The sequence below is a fragment of the Marmota monax genome, unplaced genomic scaffold, assembly GCF_021218885.2.
Source record: "Marmota monax isolate L192 unplaced genomic scaffold, Marmota_monax_Labrador192_F-V1.1 WCK01_AAM20220418_F8-fsc00122, whole genome shotgun sequence".
In the NCBI taxonomy this organism is placed as follows: Eukaryota; Metazoa; Chordata; class Mammalia; order Rodentia; family Sciuridae; genus Marmota; species Marmota monax.
Window position 1 is genome coordinate 3,986,632 of NW_026695223.1, and position 17,398 is coordinate 4,004,029.

Here is a 17,398-nt window from a genome sequence, read left to right on the forward strand (position 1 = left end):
TAACCATAGGTAGAATAGCTACAAAGTAGCGATGAGTATAAAAAAAATAGTTCAAGAGATCTGCCCCGGCAGCTCTCAATAAGATACAAAATATCTGATTTCAATTTGTCACAAAGTCACAGGTACTTCTATGATGACCCTGGTTTGTCCCTGATGGTCAGATTGGAAGATTTAAGATTAATGAAAATAAAGGTGTCATTCTCTGCCCCATCAGTTTACAGATCTCCTGACTTCTATCTACAAACCCTGCCCATATCCCATTTTGCTAGTCTGGCAGAATATTTGTCTTCTTCTGACACTGTACAGTATTTCCTTATTTTTAATGTTTATTTTTTGTTGCCTTATTCTCCCTATTATATGCAAATTCCACAACATCTTTGGCTGCTGTGTTCACTGATGAATGCTGACTATCAAGAACAGTGCTTGGCGCTTAGTGCAGTCTCTGTAGAAACCGGTCATGTGACCATGGCCAAACTGCACAGGCCTCTGAGAACAGGCAGGAGCAAGGTGTGTTCTTGCCTTCTCTGTTATTTCCCTTTCTCCTCCCTTACTTCTGTTTCCTATCCTTTTCTTTTACCTTTATACACACACTCTCTCCTTTTCTTTCTCTTTTATTATCCTTTCTTAATTTCTCTCTCATTTAAAAGATTCATTCAACAAGGATTTAATGAGAATGCAGTTGTGACAAGACAGACCCAGACCTTGGGCTCCAAGAGCTTGTCACCCACCAGGCAGATGCTCAGGATGTGACCTTTGAGTTAGTCTGACCCAGTTCAGGGTCTGACCATTGGCAAATTTCTTAACCTCTCTTACTCAGGGTTGGAGACCCCCACACACACCCACACACCATTACATCATTAATTCAGTCATTAATTAGTCATTAGGGGACTTGCTGAATGCCTGGTGCTGTTCTCTGTATTTGTGGTCTGGTGGGGAAGGAGACATGTAAACACAGTTAAAACACACAGTGATGTGTGTGATGCTCTGATGGACCAAGGAGCTAGTGTAACAGGAAGATAGCTTGAAATCTATCCTGAGCCCCACAGGATTCAGTCTTAGCATACTGCCATCGTCATGAAGGACAATCCACAAACTCCAAGTAGCTTCAAGTAAGTTCTGTTAGCTTTTGCATTTCTGAAACAACACTAAGGGGATCCTAGTGTGTGATAAGAATTACAAAATCTCCTTTTATCCCCACCCTTCCCCCCAGGTAGCCTGGATCTTCACTGTGTGTGACTTGACTTCAACTTTCCACCTTCCTTTTGAGGGGTGGAGGAAGTGGTCAGGGCAGAAATGTAGGGTTGGTGATTTTAGGCATCTCTTTGGTGAACAGTGGAGAAGAGAGTGGTGTGGCCAATCTCTCCCACCAATTTTCCCCAGATACAGGAGCAGGATGGGGGGGCCTCCTAAAGGAAGGGACATGAAAGCCAAACCCTGGAAGGGGAAGGATGGGGAGTGCTCCTAGCACTGTGTAGGTCTGGAGAATGAGATCCTGGCCCCTGCCTGAGGGAATCTCAGTTGGCCTAGAGCACATGGGGATGACTGGCAAGCTGGTGAGAGAGGATGGGAGCAGGTGGAAGGGAGGGAGGTCAGAGAGGTAAGTGGGGCCATGTCAGGCAAGGTCTCCTAAACATCACCCAAGAGTTGGGATTCTCCCAGTGATAACGGGAAGTGAAGTGATGAGAACAGATGCGGATGTTCGACAGCCCTTATTGACTATGGCGAGGCCCACAATGATTAGGCAGCCAAGAGTGAGGGAGACCCGGGCCATGGTGACAGTGGCAATGAATAGAGAGCAACAGTTGCAGGAGACACTCCACAGTTGTAATCGATATGACTTACTGAATGACAATGTGGGGGCAGGGAGACCCCCTTAAAATAGATACATTGAAATCCTAACCCCCAGCCTTGGCAAATGTGACCTTTTAGAAATAAGATCATTGCAGATGACCTTTTAAGGAGACGCCCAGGTAGAGACAGAAACCATGTGAGCTTGAAAGATCAAGGTGATACATCTAGAGACCAAGAAATGCCAGAGATCACCAGCAACCACCAAAAGCCAGGAACAGGCTAGGAAGGATTCTGCACGGGGTTCAGAGGTCATATGGCCCTGCAGACACCTGGATCTTGGGTTTTTAGTTTCCAGAACTGTGAAAGAATAAATTACTGTTGCTTAAACCACCAAGTTTGTGGTGCTTTGTTACAGCAGCCCTAAGAAGCTAGAGCAGTGGAGAGCTTAGCCATATCCATGTGCTAAGCACTCAGGCTCTTAGGAACTTTTACTCTTATAGGCATTATAGAGCTGAAAAATACAAATGCAAAATTCAACAGGAAAACAGAAATTGGTGAACAAATGCCTCCGGATCAGTAAGGACTGTTGGAATTCGTGATCCTTACTCCATGGGGTTGGCAGGTGGTTGATGAGGTGACAGGTGTAAGACTGTTTTGTATAAAGAAGTTTCTCTAGGTATGTTGAAATTTTGTCTTCATTTTAGTTAAGTAAAAGCATAAGGGCATATGCTGGAGTTGTTCATTTGAGTAGTTACCACCCACAGAACGGGCTGCAAAGTTTGTGGAACCCAATGCAAAACAAAAACCCAGGGCCCCATTTTCAGGAAGTATCCACAGGAAATTGGTGCAAAATCCAAGTTTGCATCCCCAGATGCAAAATTCTCAGATCTTCAAGTCCTTTATGTAAAATGGAGTATTTTCATATAACCTGTGCAATACTCCCATATACTTTGTCATCTCTAGATTGCTTAAAATACCTAATACAATGTTGTGCTATGTAAATGATTGTTACACTGTATTGTTTAGAGAATAAATGACAAGAAAAAAGGCTATGCATGCTCAGTACAGATGTAACTTTTAAAAAAATTTTTTTTGGATCCATAGATTGTTAAATCCATGGATGCGGAAACGGCAGGCAGAAAGCTTCAAGGACACAGGCACACATTCAAAGACAGTGAATGAGTGCACATGTCATATCACCTATGCCTACCCAAGTGTCCCCAGAGACCAAGGATGCAGGTGCAGAATTGGTGTTAATGCCCTAGAAACTTGGCCCAGTTTTTTGGCTTGCTACGGAGCTACAAACTACATGTGCCCAAACCTGAGGACAATAGGGGTGGAACCACTCCTGGATTTGAGATATAAACCGAATGACAATGTGGGGACAATGTGTCTTCAAAGTAGGGTTCAAGGATCCTCTTGCCCCAGATTATTCAAGGTGAATTTCAAGGTCATGACAGCAAAACATTAAACCAAGTGTCCTCCTTCTAGATATGGAGCCCTTGGCCACTACACTCAGGAAGCCACCCTGCCACTCACTATCGTACTTAGGAGGGAGCTGGACTGCTGTGTGGGGAAGGACCGAACCCTACCCACAGCACCATCAGGACTGGATGTGGGGAGAGGAAGAGGAAAGGCAAGGAGGAAGGGCGTAGGGCTGGGAAGGGAGAACGAACTGTCACCTCAAATGACCACGCCCACGATATGGCCCTGCCCAGACTGTGGACAGATGGTTGACAATACGAACACAAAATAGGGTTAGACAATGAGGCTGGTATTTGAACCTGTTTCCGTAAGCTGTGGAGGAGCACTGAATGGGTTTGAGCAGGAATCCAAGTGGGTAAAGACTCAGAACTGGAAAGGAAGTATCGGGAAACAAAAGCTATAAGGTTTTGCATCCAAATACCCACCTTGGAAATCATGATTAAAGCAAAGTATAACCCCTTTCTCTGGTTCTGTGTGTGACCCCACTGACTTGCTAAGCAGGGTCTTTGGTGTGATGGAGTGGCATCCCTCTTTGGCTTAACACGCACAGACAAACACATTCACCTTCTTGTTCTCTTTGTAATAACCTGAGAAATTATAGAAAATACCTATATTTTCAGTACCTTTAATTTCTTTACTAGTGAAATGTTTGACCTAATGGCTGGGATTTGATGGTCTTTTTAGTATGGTCTCAAATCGCTGTATCCTATAGGCATATTTTTTTCCTAGGGTATTTTTAGGTCTGTACATGGAGTTCTGGGTTAATTCCTCCATCGACCCACACTGAGCCCTAACTGCAGCTCTGTGATCTGAGCAGCATGGTTGGTTAGACCATGGATGAAATGCAAATTCATGGTGCCTATGTGCCAATTTTCCTCTGCACCCTATTGCATACATATCTCCCTACAACGGTTTTACTTACCCTACAGACCTGTCACCACGGGGCGAATATTCCACCCCAAACTGCTGCAACAAGATCTTAGCTTAACTACATTATTTTCCTCAGCCATAAAGTTGATGGAGTTTTAGTTCAAATTATGCTATGTGCATGTATAAATATATCATGATGCATTCCAATTTTATATATAACTGTAACGTACCAATTAAAAAGTAAGTAAATAGAAGGAGGACCAATAGAATAGAGGAAGTAGATAAGGAGGAGGGAGGAGAGGAGGGAGGAGAGGAGGAAAGGGATGGCGCTGGGGATTGAAATGGAGAAAACTATGTCAAATGCATTATGAATACATCAAAATGAACCCCACTATTATGCATGACTACAAAGCACTAAAAATAAAAAAAAAAATAAACTAAAAATAAATGCATGCAGGGAGCATAAGGATCTTTTGGGTTTCAGGTTTGACTGTTACAAGTATTATTATGATTTTTGAAACTGGAATAATCCAAGTCCTACTAATTTCTTTTAATTCCCCTTTCTTTCACTTCCCAACTATTTCCTTTTTCTCCTTTATCCTACCTTTAAAGCAAGAAGAGCTGAAATTTTCTAGAAAGTTTCTACTTCCAACAGAACAACAAAACCTACATAGTTTGAGCCATTAGTTAGGGACAATAGACAAAAGGACAGTGTTCAAAAGGGATCATGGCCAGGTGCGGTGGCATGTGCCTACAATCCAGCAGCTCAGGAGGCTGAGGCAGGAGGATGGTGAGTTCAAGGCCAGCTTCAGCAACTCATCAAGGCCCTAAGCAACTCAGCAAGACCCAGTCTCTAAATAAAATACAAAAAAATGGGCTGGGGGTGTGGCTCAGTGGTTAAAGGCCCCCTGGATCAATCCCTGGTACAAAAAAAAAGAAAGAAAAGAAAAATGGTTCTTAAACTCTTGGCCAAAAGAAATCAAGTTTGCACTGTGGTCAAACTAAATGAAATTACATAGTAAAAATTGAAAATCCGAATGTCAGGTGACTTTTTTCTTATTCCCATGTATTCACCCTGATATCTAAGTTAGTTGTCTAGACTCCAAATTAAATTTGTATGAATTAATGGATATTAAGGAATTGCGTGACAAGCAGCTGCACAATTGATCACTATACATTCTGGATTTTGTATCTGGTTGTCCATTTTTTTTTAAAAAAAAAAAACCAAACAAACAAGAAGCATTGTTATAGTTTCTGTCTAGAACAGCATAGGCCTTGGCCTCAGTTAAGTAGCCCAAGCAGTAGTAGCAGATCAACGTTAACCATGGCTAACACATGGTTTCTTGCTTTCAGAACAGTCCAGAGGGGGTGTTTGGCAGGTGGCCTTCTGTGCAGTGAGTCCCACCTGTGGGTGAGAACTTGAAGTCCCACCTGTGAGTGGGACCTTGAAGTGGGACCTTCACCTCTAGCTGGCAGATCAGAGGAAGGAATGGAGGCTCCCCAGTGGGCAGTTTTCATGGGCTGGTTTCAGGAGTGGTGTCCTATCTTCTGTCCACACTCCACAGGCAACACTCGGTGATGTGATCTCATCTGACAAAGGGGCTGGGGACTGATCAACTGTGATACAACACCTGAAAATAATGTGCTTGCATTGTGTCCACAGGTCAAGGGAAAGTGTCCATGATGTAATAGTAATTAAGAAGAATAAGTTTCAGAATAAGGTGCATCATATAATACTTATAAAAGAAATGTGATCATCCCCAATTGAGCTGTGTATCTTTGTATAATCCTGGTAAAAGGTGCAGAAGGCTCATGCTTTCCTGGCTCTATCTATTGCCACAAGGAGTGGGAATGGAGATGTAGGCCGATATGACACTATTAACTTTTTCTTTACACTTGTTTTTTAATTTCCAGTCATGATCACAATCTTATTTTGGAATTTAAAGAATTTAAGTATCATTTTAAAATAGCAAAATAAGAAGGATTCAGAATGGCACATGTAAATGGGTGATAGAAAGTCCCTATGAAAATTTAAAAAACACAAGTGAAGAGAAAGAATGTGTCTGCAATATTTGTTTCTTAGGGAAGCCATTTTTTCAAAGTGGAACAGGGTGTATGTGTCTGTTAGGACGTACGACACCCCATAGAAAATGTACCTCAGGGTGCTAATCCCACACTTTTAGCATGTTAGTTTCTCATTAGAAATTAATCAGTTTCATGTATATCAAAAGATAAGTAAATGCCCTGGACTTAAACATTTGGTCCCTAAAAAGATACATCTCTTTCCTTAAATTAATACATAACTATACTGATTTGGGAAAAAACAAATCTAGTCTGTGATTAGATAGTGATAGTTGGTGTATCAGTCAGTTTTCTTGCTCACAGCAAAATACATGAGAAAAACAACTTAAAGGAGGAAAGATTTACTTGGGTTCATGGGTTCTGAGGTTTCAGTTTGTCTTGCTCTACCACTATGGAGTGTGGTAAGGAGAGAGTCATGCCAGAGAGGGTATGGTAGGACAGAGAGGCTCACCTCACGGTATCTAGGAATCAGAGAGAAAGGGGCTGGAGGAAAAGATAGAGTTCCCAAGGTATGTCTCCAAAGACCCATTTCCTTTAACTAGGTTTCACCTCTTACAGGGTCTACTACCTTCAAAAACTCCATTCGGCTATGAATTCCCCAATGGATTAATCCATCGGTGAGGTCAGAGCCCTCATGATCCAGTCACTTCCCCGAATCCCCAACTCCAAATATTGCTACATTGGAACCAATCTTCCAATGCATCAGGTTTTGGGGGATGTTCTAGATTCAAACCAAAAAGTTAGAATGGATCAGTTCATCAGATCCTGATGACTCGTGGGGGAATTGATTTAATAAGCTTACCAGAAGCACAAGACTGAGATTCAGATCCCTGGATCTACAAAGATCCTTCCAAGATCCAACCCTCAGAGGCTGAAAGGGTCAATCAGCCTCAACCACAATCTGTTCAGTGGTTTGTTTTCCAGCCTTTGTTATATTACCTGTCTATATTCTCTGCAGTTACCAGAAGTTGAAGGCCCTGCATTTTAGTCTAGTTTCCTACAGAAGTTGGCCCGACATCTGAGAATAGTATATAGATGATAAAAACAATCAAAACAGTGATGGGATCCGGATGGTTATTCTCGAGGGCTGTGTCAATCAGAGTCAGGTGAATTGTTAGCCATGCCCCTTCAGTAGCCCGGGATGTCCCAGTGACAAAAATCAGATGCCTTTTCTACTTGGACAGCCCCAGGTGCCTGCGTTGGCTCTGAGAGCTTTGGTTCCTCGGTCAGCTCTGCCGAGGAGGATGAATGATGGGGGTGGGAAGGATTTAGTTTCATCCTATTCTCCAAAAGAGCTGTTTGGGAAGATGCGCTTTTTAAGTTGTAAGCATTGCTTAGCATTGAGGCCCAGGCAGGAGAACATCAAGGGAAACCAAGAGAGAGGCAAAGGTATGAGTCCTCATCCAACCCACAACCCACGAGTGGAAGGGTCATGTGGCTATTTGTTGGCTGTCTGCAGATTCATAGCTAACTGGGCAAGATGTTCAGACCAGATCACAAGTTTCTAAATACGCAACGGAATGGCTATTTACTAGGTAAATGGCATATAGTAAAAATAGTAGAAAATACCAAATAAAGCATTGCTTCAGGAATCCCGTCATCCTTCGTGCCATTTTAAATGTATTCTTTGAGCCTCAGACAGGTCCTTCAGGACGTGTCCCAGAAGAAGGCATTGCTGTCATACAGGGCAGCTCCATATGTGCTCTTGGCCCTGTACACCATCCAGTGGGGCAGAATTTGGAGGCAAAAGACAGTAGAACTGACCATCCTGGGTAGCCCTGTGTTCATGTGTGTGTGTGTGTGTGTTTAGTTACTTTTTAAAGTTATTGATGAACCTTTATTTTATTTATTTATATGTGGTACTGAGATTCAAACCCAGGGCCTCACACATGCTAGGCAAGCGCTCTACCGCTGAGCCACAACCCCAGCCCAGTGTCTTAGTTTTGAACAAAACATTTAAGAGGTGTTCAGTAAATTCAATAGAAAAGAGTTTCTAGAATGAAGACATTAAGAAAGAAAATACTTTTGTATCGCTGCCCAATGTTTCTTTCTGAAGCTAAATGTTATCACAAAAGAATTTTAAAAAGTGTATAAAGTAGGGCTGGGGATGTGGCTCAAGCGGTAACGTTCTTGCCTGGCATGCGCGGGGCGCTGGGTTCGATCCTCAGCACCACATAAAATAAAAGATGTTGTGTCCACCAAAAATGAAAAAATAAATATTAAAAAAAATTCTCTCTCTCTTCTCTCTCTTTAAAAAAAAAGTGTATGAAGTAAAAAAAGTTACAATAAGTCAAGGTTAATTTATTACTGAAGAAATAAAAATACATTATATCAAAAAAGTATTTCTTGAGCACCTACTACATGCAGACAGCATGTTAGTCTGTGGCACACTTCAGTGAATGCCTTTGTCTCACAATCTTGTAGTAAAAGGCAAGACGGAGACCCAGAAAACAAATAAGTGCAGTGTGTGATAACTAGGCCATATGAAGATTCTTATTATACTCTGTATTGACTCTTGGGGGATGGAAAGGGATTTCAGCTTACTGAAATCATGAAGGAAAGCTGCAATTTTTGTCCCAGACATGGACTTGATTTAGAAAAGAACAGAGGAAAAGGAGGCACACCTTGCCTGGTGTGGGGAGCATAATACTAGGGGGCATTTGCACAGGGCTTTGTAGTTTGAAGAGCTTTGTCAACCACGAAAACAGAGGTGAAACGAGCCAGGCTTTGCAGAGCCAAGGGCTGAGACCATCTGATGACAGCAGGAAACCATCATCCCTCCTCCTTCTGCCCCTCTCCTGTCTTCTTCTTCATCAGGGTCCATGGCTTCACATCAACCTGCTAACCCAAAGCCCTTTCATAGGGCAAAGAGAGCCTAGAGGCTGTATTGCTGAAAGAAAATAATCAATTGGTGTGAACGCGCATGCACATGAACAGTTGGCATAAGACATTTAAGACATTTTCTGTCTGGAAGGAACAAGATAATTTGTGGTTTCTAATCCCAGATAAAGTTATCTCCTGGTCTTTGAAGGACTTCCTTTCCTAGCCACCTTACTTCCCATTTCTGCCCCACTCAAAATAAATCTAGTCTCCATCCCTGTTTCACGTCCCGGGGCTGTTTGCTCCTGGGTGTATCATGGGTCCTGCCCCCACCCTTCAGTTCCCAGGCCAAACCCATCCTCCTCCCTGAGCTGCCCTCCAGCTATAAATTCACCCAGAGATGTTCTCTCTCTCCACCTCCAGTGTTTGCTGATATTCAGAAGAGGAGTGTAACAGCCCTCTGAGAAGGTGAGGAACCCCCTGGGCCCCAGCACACAGACACTAAACATATGTGTCCAATGTTGGGTGACTTGTGTTCCCCTGAAAACATTGATTTTCTAGATCACAGTTGTTTGGTACACACCATTATAGTTCAATGCTTTAAAATGTACTTTTATATTATTTTATCTAAATACTATCTTCCTAATTAGGACTAACCTTGAGGATAAAGCCATTTTAGAAAATGTTCATATGCCTTTTAGAACCTGGTAGAGTGTGGAACACTGAGGTCATTTTTTTAAAACGATAAACAAACTATGGCCCATCCACGTGATAGAATATCATTTAGGGACAAAAACTAAATGAGATATCAAGCCACACAGAGACATGGAAGGAACACAAATGCATACTGTTAAAAGGGAAAAAAGAAGCCCATCTGAAAGGCTCCTACTGCCTGGTTTGGGACTATATGACATTCAGGGAAAGGCCAGACATCGGAGACCTTGAGGTCAGTGGTTGCCAGGGGAAGGGTTGGGGCAGTACAGAGTGGAAGGAATGAACTGGTGGAGCACAGAGGATTTGCAGGGCAGTGAAACTATTCTGTCTTCTTGTTGTAGTGATACATGTCACTATGCATCTGTCAAAACTCAGAATGAAGGACCCAGTGTGCCCTCATCTAAATCACAGGCTTCAGTTAATAACAATGTATCAATGTTGGTTCATCTAGCAAATGTACAAGGCTAATGCAGATGTTAATGATCAGAGAAGCTGGAGAGGGGAAGGGGGATGAGGGGGTTTGTGGGAACCTTGTTTTCTGTCCATTTTTCCAAAAACCTAAGACTACTCTTAAAAAAAAAAAGTGTCTAACTTAAAAATAGAGAATTTGGCTATAGGTTCTAATGATACAGGAGCAAAGAATATGCAGCATATTAATGAAATACACATATTTTAGCTTTCCCAAGGTTCTTTCCATTGTTGTTAATCTCAGTGAAACTTGCTACTCAGCATCATATTGACACAATGTCCAGAATTTTAAAATGAACTAACTGAATCAGTAAGTTAGACTCAGTCCAATCCTAATGTCAAGGAAAGACTCAACATTTACTTTATCAATTTCAACATGAAAAAAAAATCCATTAAAATATAGTTAGTAAAAAGTGAAAGATTTATACAATCTAAAGAAACTGGGGTTGTGGCTCAGTGGTAGAGCGCTTGCCTAGCATGTGTGAGGCACTGGGTTCGATTCTCAGCACCACATACAAATAAATAAAATAAAGGTCCATCAACAACTAAAAAACATTTTTAAAAAAGCATTTAAAATATAATTAGCGAGTCTTACCCTAAGTACAAAGAAGGCCTCCCTAGACAGGCTGCCATTTAAAAGAGATTGTTCTTCTTGGCCTGTTTTTTATATTCTTAACCAAAGTATTGGGGAAAAGCCATATCTACCTAGAATGAAAGGAATATTGGGAGCCACAGAAAATCAGCTTAGTGAGTAACAGAGCCTTTTGTTCTCAACTTTGAAAACAGGGTGACTGATCCAAGGAACCCCTCCCTGTGGTCACACCTGAACTGATTATAGTCAGCCGTCCATGGGGAGATTCAACCTACAGATTCAACCAAAGGAGGATCAAAATTATTCTGAAAACGCTGCATCTGTACTACACATGTGCAGACCTTCTTGGCATAATCCCCTTGGCAATACAGGTAGCAAAGATTTGTATAGCATTTGCATTGGTTTAGGTATTATAAGCAATCTAAAGGTGATTTAAAATGTATGGGAAGATATGTTCGTGTTCTATGCAAATACGAAGCCATTTTATAAAAGTTACTTGGACATCTGCAGATTTTGGTATCTGTGGGATCCTGGACCTAGTCTACCAGAATATCAAGGGCAGACTACTCTGAGGCAGGGATTTGGTCCCACGTAGATCCTTACATAATACTGTCTTTTTGGGTTATTAAAAATGACCGAATTCATGGTCAGAGTCATTCCAAAGTCCATTATTCTGTCTATCTTGACAAGTAAATTAACCATGGAGTGACCAACCTGGTTGCTAGAAAGTTCTTCATTATGAGGTGAGAAAAAGAATGTTTCCCCCTCCTCTCTGTCAACTTTTCCTATCCCAAACAAACAACTCTCGCCAACTCTTTACCTTCTTATGAACTCTAGAGATGGGGTGAGGAGGAAAGATGGAAGTCAGGTGAGGAGTCAATCAACAAAGACTTGTGGGTAGCAAGCATTACTGGTCATTCTGAAGTGTCCACTCGCAAAACAAGGAGAGAGAATTCAAACTCCCCCGGGGGCCATGACTCACACAGATCCCAACTGTTGACCTGCCACACAAAGCATTCATTCAATTCCTCCTATTACCTTCTAGAATAATTATAAAGGGAATGTTAACCAAATAAAACAAAGAGATGCTTGCATTCATGATATGCATTCTGAGCACTTAGCCTGGGGGTCACCATTGTGTACACACAATAAATCTTCCTTTATCAAGAATCCAAGCAGTTGTGAAATGAAGCTTGGATGACAAGATTTTTTTTTTTAAACAGACAGAAGTCAGGGAGGGCAGTCATTGCTCAGACAATGAGATCCAAGCAAGGACTGCTGTGAATCTCTGAGCTCCCTGGCGGGAAGATGGATGGTGCAAAGAAGACAAGCAAACCAGAAGGGAAAGAAAGAAATTGGGGTGGCAAGAAGAAAAAAAAAGTATTAAAGGGGAGAGAGATGGGGACTGGAAGCCAGTGGTGGAGGAGCAGGAGATCTGTACCCAGGGAGGCACCCTGGGGAGCCCTTGTGGGTGGAGCCCGAGGCCTGGATGCAGGAAGCCAGGTGTCTTGCTCCTTTAACCACATTATCAGTCGCCTACCATATGGCTTCTGAGGTGCCCGGGAAGGCCAAAGCAGAAAGCAAAATGCCAACCACGTGGCACTGACCCTGAAAAATCATCATCTCTGTAAATTCTGAGACACGTGAGAATAGGGACTTTCTATGCAGGAGATCAGTGACTTTGGACCTTTCATATATCAAAGCTCCAAGTGGGTGTTTGTTTCAAAACCTTAGTAGTCCTGTTTTAGGTGAAGTTCTTTGGCACCAGCAATAATTCCTGTTCCTAGTGGTGACCCTGAAGCCCAACTAAAACCTGAAGGAAAACATCTCAGTTTTCTTTTTTTTTTTTTTTAAATTTTAATGTTTATTTTTTAGTTTTCGGTGGACACAACATCTTTATTTTATTTGTATGTGGTGCTGAGGATCGAACCCAGTACCCTGTGCATGCCAGGCCAGTGCGCTACCGCTTGAGCCACATCCCCAGCCCACATCTCAGTTTTCAAGGAAAGATCTGTTAGGCCGAGTTGGTTTAAGCTGGAGTTTAGATGTCAAGTGAATATGACCGTAGTCCTCGTTTTTGAAGATCATCAATCCACATGGAAAAGGTAAATGTGGCTCTCACTTACCTAGGATGTGGGCCATTCGCTGGCCAGGCTGGACGGCAGCTCTTCCTTCTGATTCTGTAAATACCAGTGTGGGCTGGATGCGCCCCTGGGCCCCGGTGTCATGTTGAGACATTGTCAGAACTGGCCTCCTCCCTCCCGCCGCCCTGAGCTGCCATCGTCACCTGCTTCTCTCTTCACCTCCACGTGCTGCCATATTTTTCTGCAAAATTTCTTTTAGTCCCTTCTCGCTGTCCTTTTAATTAGGCCCGGGTTCTCCTCTGCCCGGGTTCCTCTCATCATCTGTCTCAGCAGCACCCGTGCCCTAGAGCGATTGCCTCCAGCTGGCCTTCCTGTGGCTCCCGCCCTGGAATCTGTAAGGCCCACCTGTTCCTGTGGTGCAGACCCGGCCCACCCTACACAGCTCCTCATCCATCCCCATCACTGATTTCCACCAGCCCCCTCCCCACACCCGCTGGGTCCTCAGTCAGGATCATCCTGTATTTTCCTCTCTCCCTTAAACCACCCAGCAGCAGGTCCTGCAGATTGTGCCCCCAGATTAACACACCTGCCACTCTTCATCTCCATGGTCACCTGCTCCTTCAAGCCAACCCCGCGCCTTGTGGAGATGGCGACTCTCTGCTCCCTGACCTCCCCGCCCCCTCCAACCCATTCTTCATACAGTGGCCCAGAAATAATCCTCAAAAACGTAAACCCAATCAGGCCATTGCACCAAAGGTTTGTCATGGCGCTTGGGATAAAATCCCATATCCCTGCCTCAGCCTCCGAGTCCTACATGGCCTAACCTCAGCCTTCCTCCACCGGACCTCAGCTCAGCTGGCCATGCTGGGTTCTCCCACCTCTGCCAGGCAGGCGGCATCCACCGCCCACCCTCTCCTCTGCTTCTGGGCCAGCAGCCAGTCCTGGCTTCTCTGCTCTTGGCTTCAGTATCTTCAGAAAAGCCTTTCTGGACTTTCTTAAATAATGCCATCCCCGTTTCCCACCATCTTCAATTCCTTCATGTATTTGTTATTATTTTGTTGTTCCTTGTGTCATCTTCCCCCCATGGACCCTCAATGTCAAGGCCAAGTTTATATCGTCTTAACCATTGCTGCTCTGTCCCAGGTCAAGGCTCAGTGCACGTCAGCTGTTGTACTGGCTGCCTTATGGCGGTTGTCTCTGGACAATTCTAAACTCTCCAGATGGAATGTCCCTCCCTCTAAGGTGTTCGTGTTCTTTCGTCTCTTCTCCCATGTCCTCTGGTGCTCCCTCCAGCCGGCATCCTGTCTGTCCCAATGTTTAAGCTTTCCCTATTGGTTGCTTAATTTATTTTCACTAAAAACAAAAACAAAACCCTATTTGGCTCAGTGCTGATTTTCTTCCATCACTAATACAAACCAGCCATAGGAGTAGTTAATCCCTGCCTCATTGTATTTTCTCACTCCTGTTTATTTCTTCCCTGTATTTGTAAAGCCAGATTCATGGGACCCCAATAGACCTCCAGGAGCCGAATCCGATGCAATCACACAAGAGTCTTTGCTGCAAGCTCGAGCCTGGACTCACAACCGTTTCCCGATGCAGCGGTCCCGAGGAAGAGTGAGTCCCAGCCCTTAGTCCAGTGAGGATTTATAGGATTTTGGGGGGATACTCTATGCGTCACAACATCACACAGCAAACCATTTCACACCGTGGGAAAATCAAGCAACTCTTAACATTGATCAGCACATTCACTAGCAGGAACAAGTTGGGTAAGGGTGATTGGTGAGTTCAAGTGGTGGATACATTTGAATTGATTGGTTTAGGCTGCGAGGGGTTGCAAGAGTGTACATGCTAAACTGCAGAGTGGCCTAATCATGTTATCAATCACCGAAACTACTGGGAGGGTCACTTGGCATTTCAGATATTTTCCCTGTCTCATGCTGATTGGTGGTTGCTAGGGTTTGCTATGGGTCCTCACCTAGCAACTGAGTCAGGAAAGCCTGGATCCCTCCTGTTAAACAGCTGCAGATCTCTCCTGTTAAACAACTCGGCATGGTGGGGATGTGCCTAGGAGCTTCTGTGGGTTTTTCTAAGGACAAGGGTCATGCCCCCTCCCTCTGGACAGCCTTAAGGTAGAAGCTGGTTTCTCAAAAATGGAGTCACATCAGTTTCTCATATTCAACTTCTTGTCGATTGTTTTTATTACTCAACTTCAGAAACAGTTTTAGAAAGTTTTAAAGAGAATCCCTCTCCCTCTCCTGCTCCCCAGCACACCCTCCCCTTTGTCTCTCAAGCTCCGCCCTCTCACAGCTCCTCTGGCCTCTCCCTGTTCTGCCCATCTGCACCTTGATTTCTGCTTTGCTCCGTCCTGTCGCTTCCCCTGTGGGTGCCTCCTGGCTGACCTCACATGCTCTGAAGCTTCCGCTGCCATCCACACTCCTGGTGCCCGGTGCAGGACTCCACCTAGCTTATTCTGAGGCTGCCTTCAACCACCCAACTGCAGGGTATTTACACTCAAAGGTCTCCCCGAGCAGACCCCAGGAACTCACCATGTTGAAAGCCACCCGGTATAGTTTGCATTTGGAACATACTCCAAAGTCTCATATTGAAGGTCTGGTCCCCAGTGCAGCAATGTCCAGAGGTGGGGGAGGACTTGGGGGAAGTGAATGGATCATGAAGGCTCTAACCTCAGAATGGATTCATCCGTTGAGAGCTGAATGGAGGTGGGGAAACTGTAGGCAGAGGGGCGTGGTTAAAGGAAGCAGGTCACCTGTGGGTGTTTCTTGTCCCTGGCTCCTTCCTTTCTCCTTCCGGCTCCTCTTCCCCTTTCCTAGCTGCCATGAGGGGGAAGAGCTCTCCTCTGCCATGCCCTTTCCACCATCATCTGCCATGATGCTTTCCACCTCACCACCAGCCTAAAACAATGGAGCCAGTTCACCATGGACTGACATCTCTGACATGTGAGCCAAAATAAATCTTTCCTCCTTGAAGTAGATTTTCTCCAGTAGTTTGTCACAGTGGCAGAAAGCTGATGAACATACACCCTAGCCACCTTTTCTCACAGGCCGTGTCTCCTGCATGGTTCTTGAGTACATCGAAGCTGGGACTCATCTCCCAGATACTCACTTCTCTCTTAAAGTCCTCTGAGCTGCTGGTCCTGGATGGGGACTCAAAGGTCATCAGTGTGGTCTCTCTTCACTTCATCTATCCCTGATTCCAGATGCACTCTGCTCCTGACTTTCTGCACAGCCTGGGGTCTCCTGTTTTTGTCTTGCATGGCCTTTTGTCTGTCCACTGCTAAATGGTCTTCTGCGATGGGGGAATAATCCGTGATTTGCAGCTTTTGTTGAGTTCTCTGGTGTAAATTCTCTCATCGTGATCAATCTCAAATACTAACATGACTTCACTGAAGATGGAGTTGGAAGAGATGTAGAGTCATCACCATTGGATAGTATTTCTACCATAGAGAGACAACAGAACTAAAAAATTAATAAATGAAACCTTCAAGGGCAGAAATATAGGTAGTGATACATTTTTATTATTTATTACCTCCATTTTTAATAGAATTCACTTAATTATAAACTTATAGAATTTAATTTTTAATAAGGACTGCATTTAACAACCAACTGGCAAGATTCCCAAACATTTTAGCAATTGGCCCTCCAGAGGCCATTGAGGCAGCTCCCGTGGGCGGCTCGCCCCCTTCCCAGGGATCCCTCCTCTCCACCAACATCTTGTCAACACTTTCTCTTCCCTTAAATCAGCTCTGCCTGCACGGGGAAGGTGCCCTCTTCCACTCCACCACAGCTCTCACCCACCACAAAGATCTGTTGATGCCCTATCTTTCTCCTATCCCACAATTTCTTGAGGGCAGAGACCACATCCCATTTTTCTTTGTAATCCCAGTATAGTTCCTGGTACATCTAGTGGACAGAGAACTATTAAGGGACTGAGCTGCTGAGGTGGCACATGGCTGAAATCCCCACTGTTCAGGAGGCTGAGGGAGGAAGGTCACAACTTTAAGGCCACCCTGGGCCACTCAACAAGACCCTTGCTCAAAATAAAAAGGGATGGGGGTATAGCTTAGTGATAGCACATGTGAGGCACTGGGCTCAATCCCCAGTACTGCGAAAAAGAAAAAAGAATTGAAGACTCCTTTCTGTTGGCACCGTTCTTTTCTCCTCTGTCTCCACTCCTGATGGCTTTGGGAGATTGGCTGCATGATGGAACAGGCTCAATAAAAACAAAATGCTTTTTGATTGGACAAACTGACCAAGCAACTAGAGCATTTGCAAGCATGAATAGTTTACTCGTGTTTATTTGGGGTAGAAAAAAATTGTGCCCTCTCAGTTGGTTCCCAGACATGGTGTCTCCATGCCCATGACTATAATGGCTCATGCTGATAGTGTCTATGGAATGCAAATTCATGAATTGTGAGAAAGCGATTAACTTTTCCATTAACAGTTCTATTAGTCAGGGTTCTCCAGAGAGACAG

General features: G+C 44.0%; 1 protein-coding gene across 1 annotated transcript in view; it reads left to right on the forward strand.

Moving 5' to 3' along the window:
• Tbxas1 (thromboxane A synthase 1) overlaps positions 1-17,398 on the forward strand; it is a 217,743-nt gene that overhangs the window by 20,720 nt on the left and 179,625 nt on the right. Inside the window, exon 2 of the mRNA XM_046434075.2 lies at positions 14,398-14,520. Coding sequence (XP_046290031.1) covers positions 14,441-14,520 — 80 coding nt within the window. The 5' untranslated portion in view covers positions 14,398-14,440. The remainder of the gene's footprint in view (positions 1-14,397; positions 14,521-17,398) is intronic.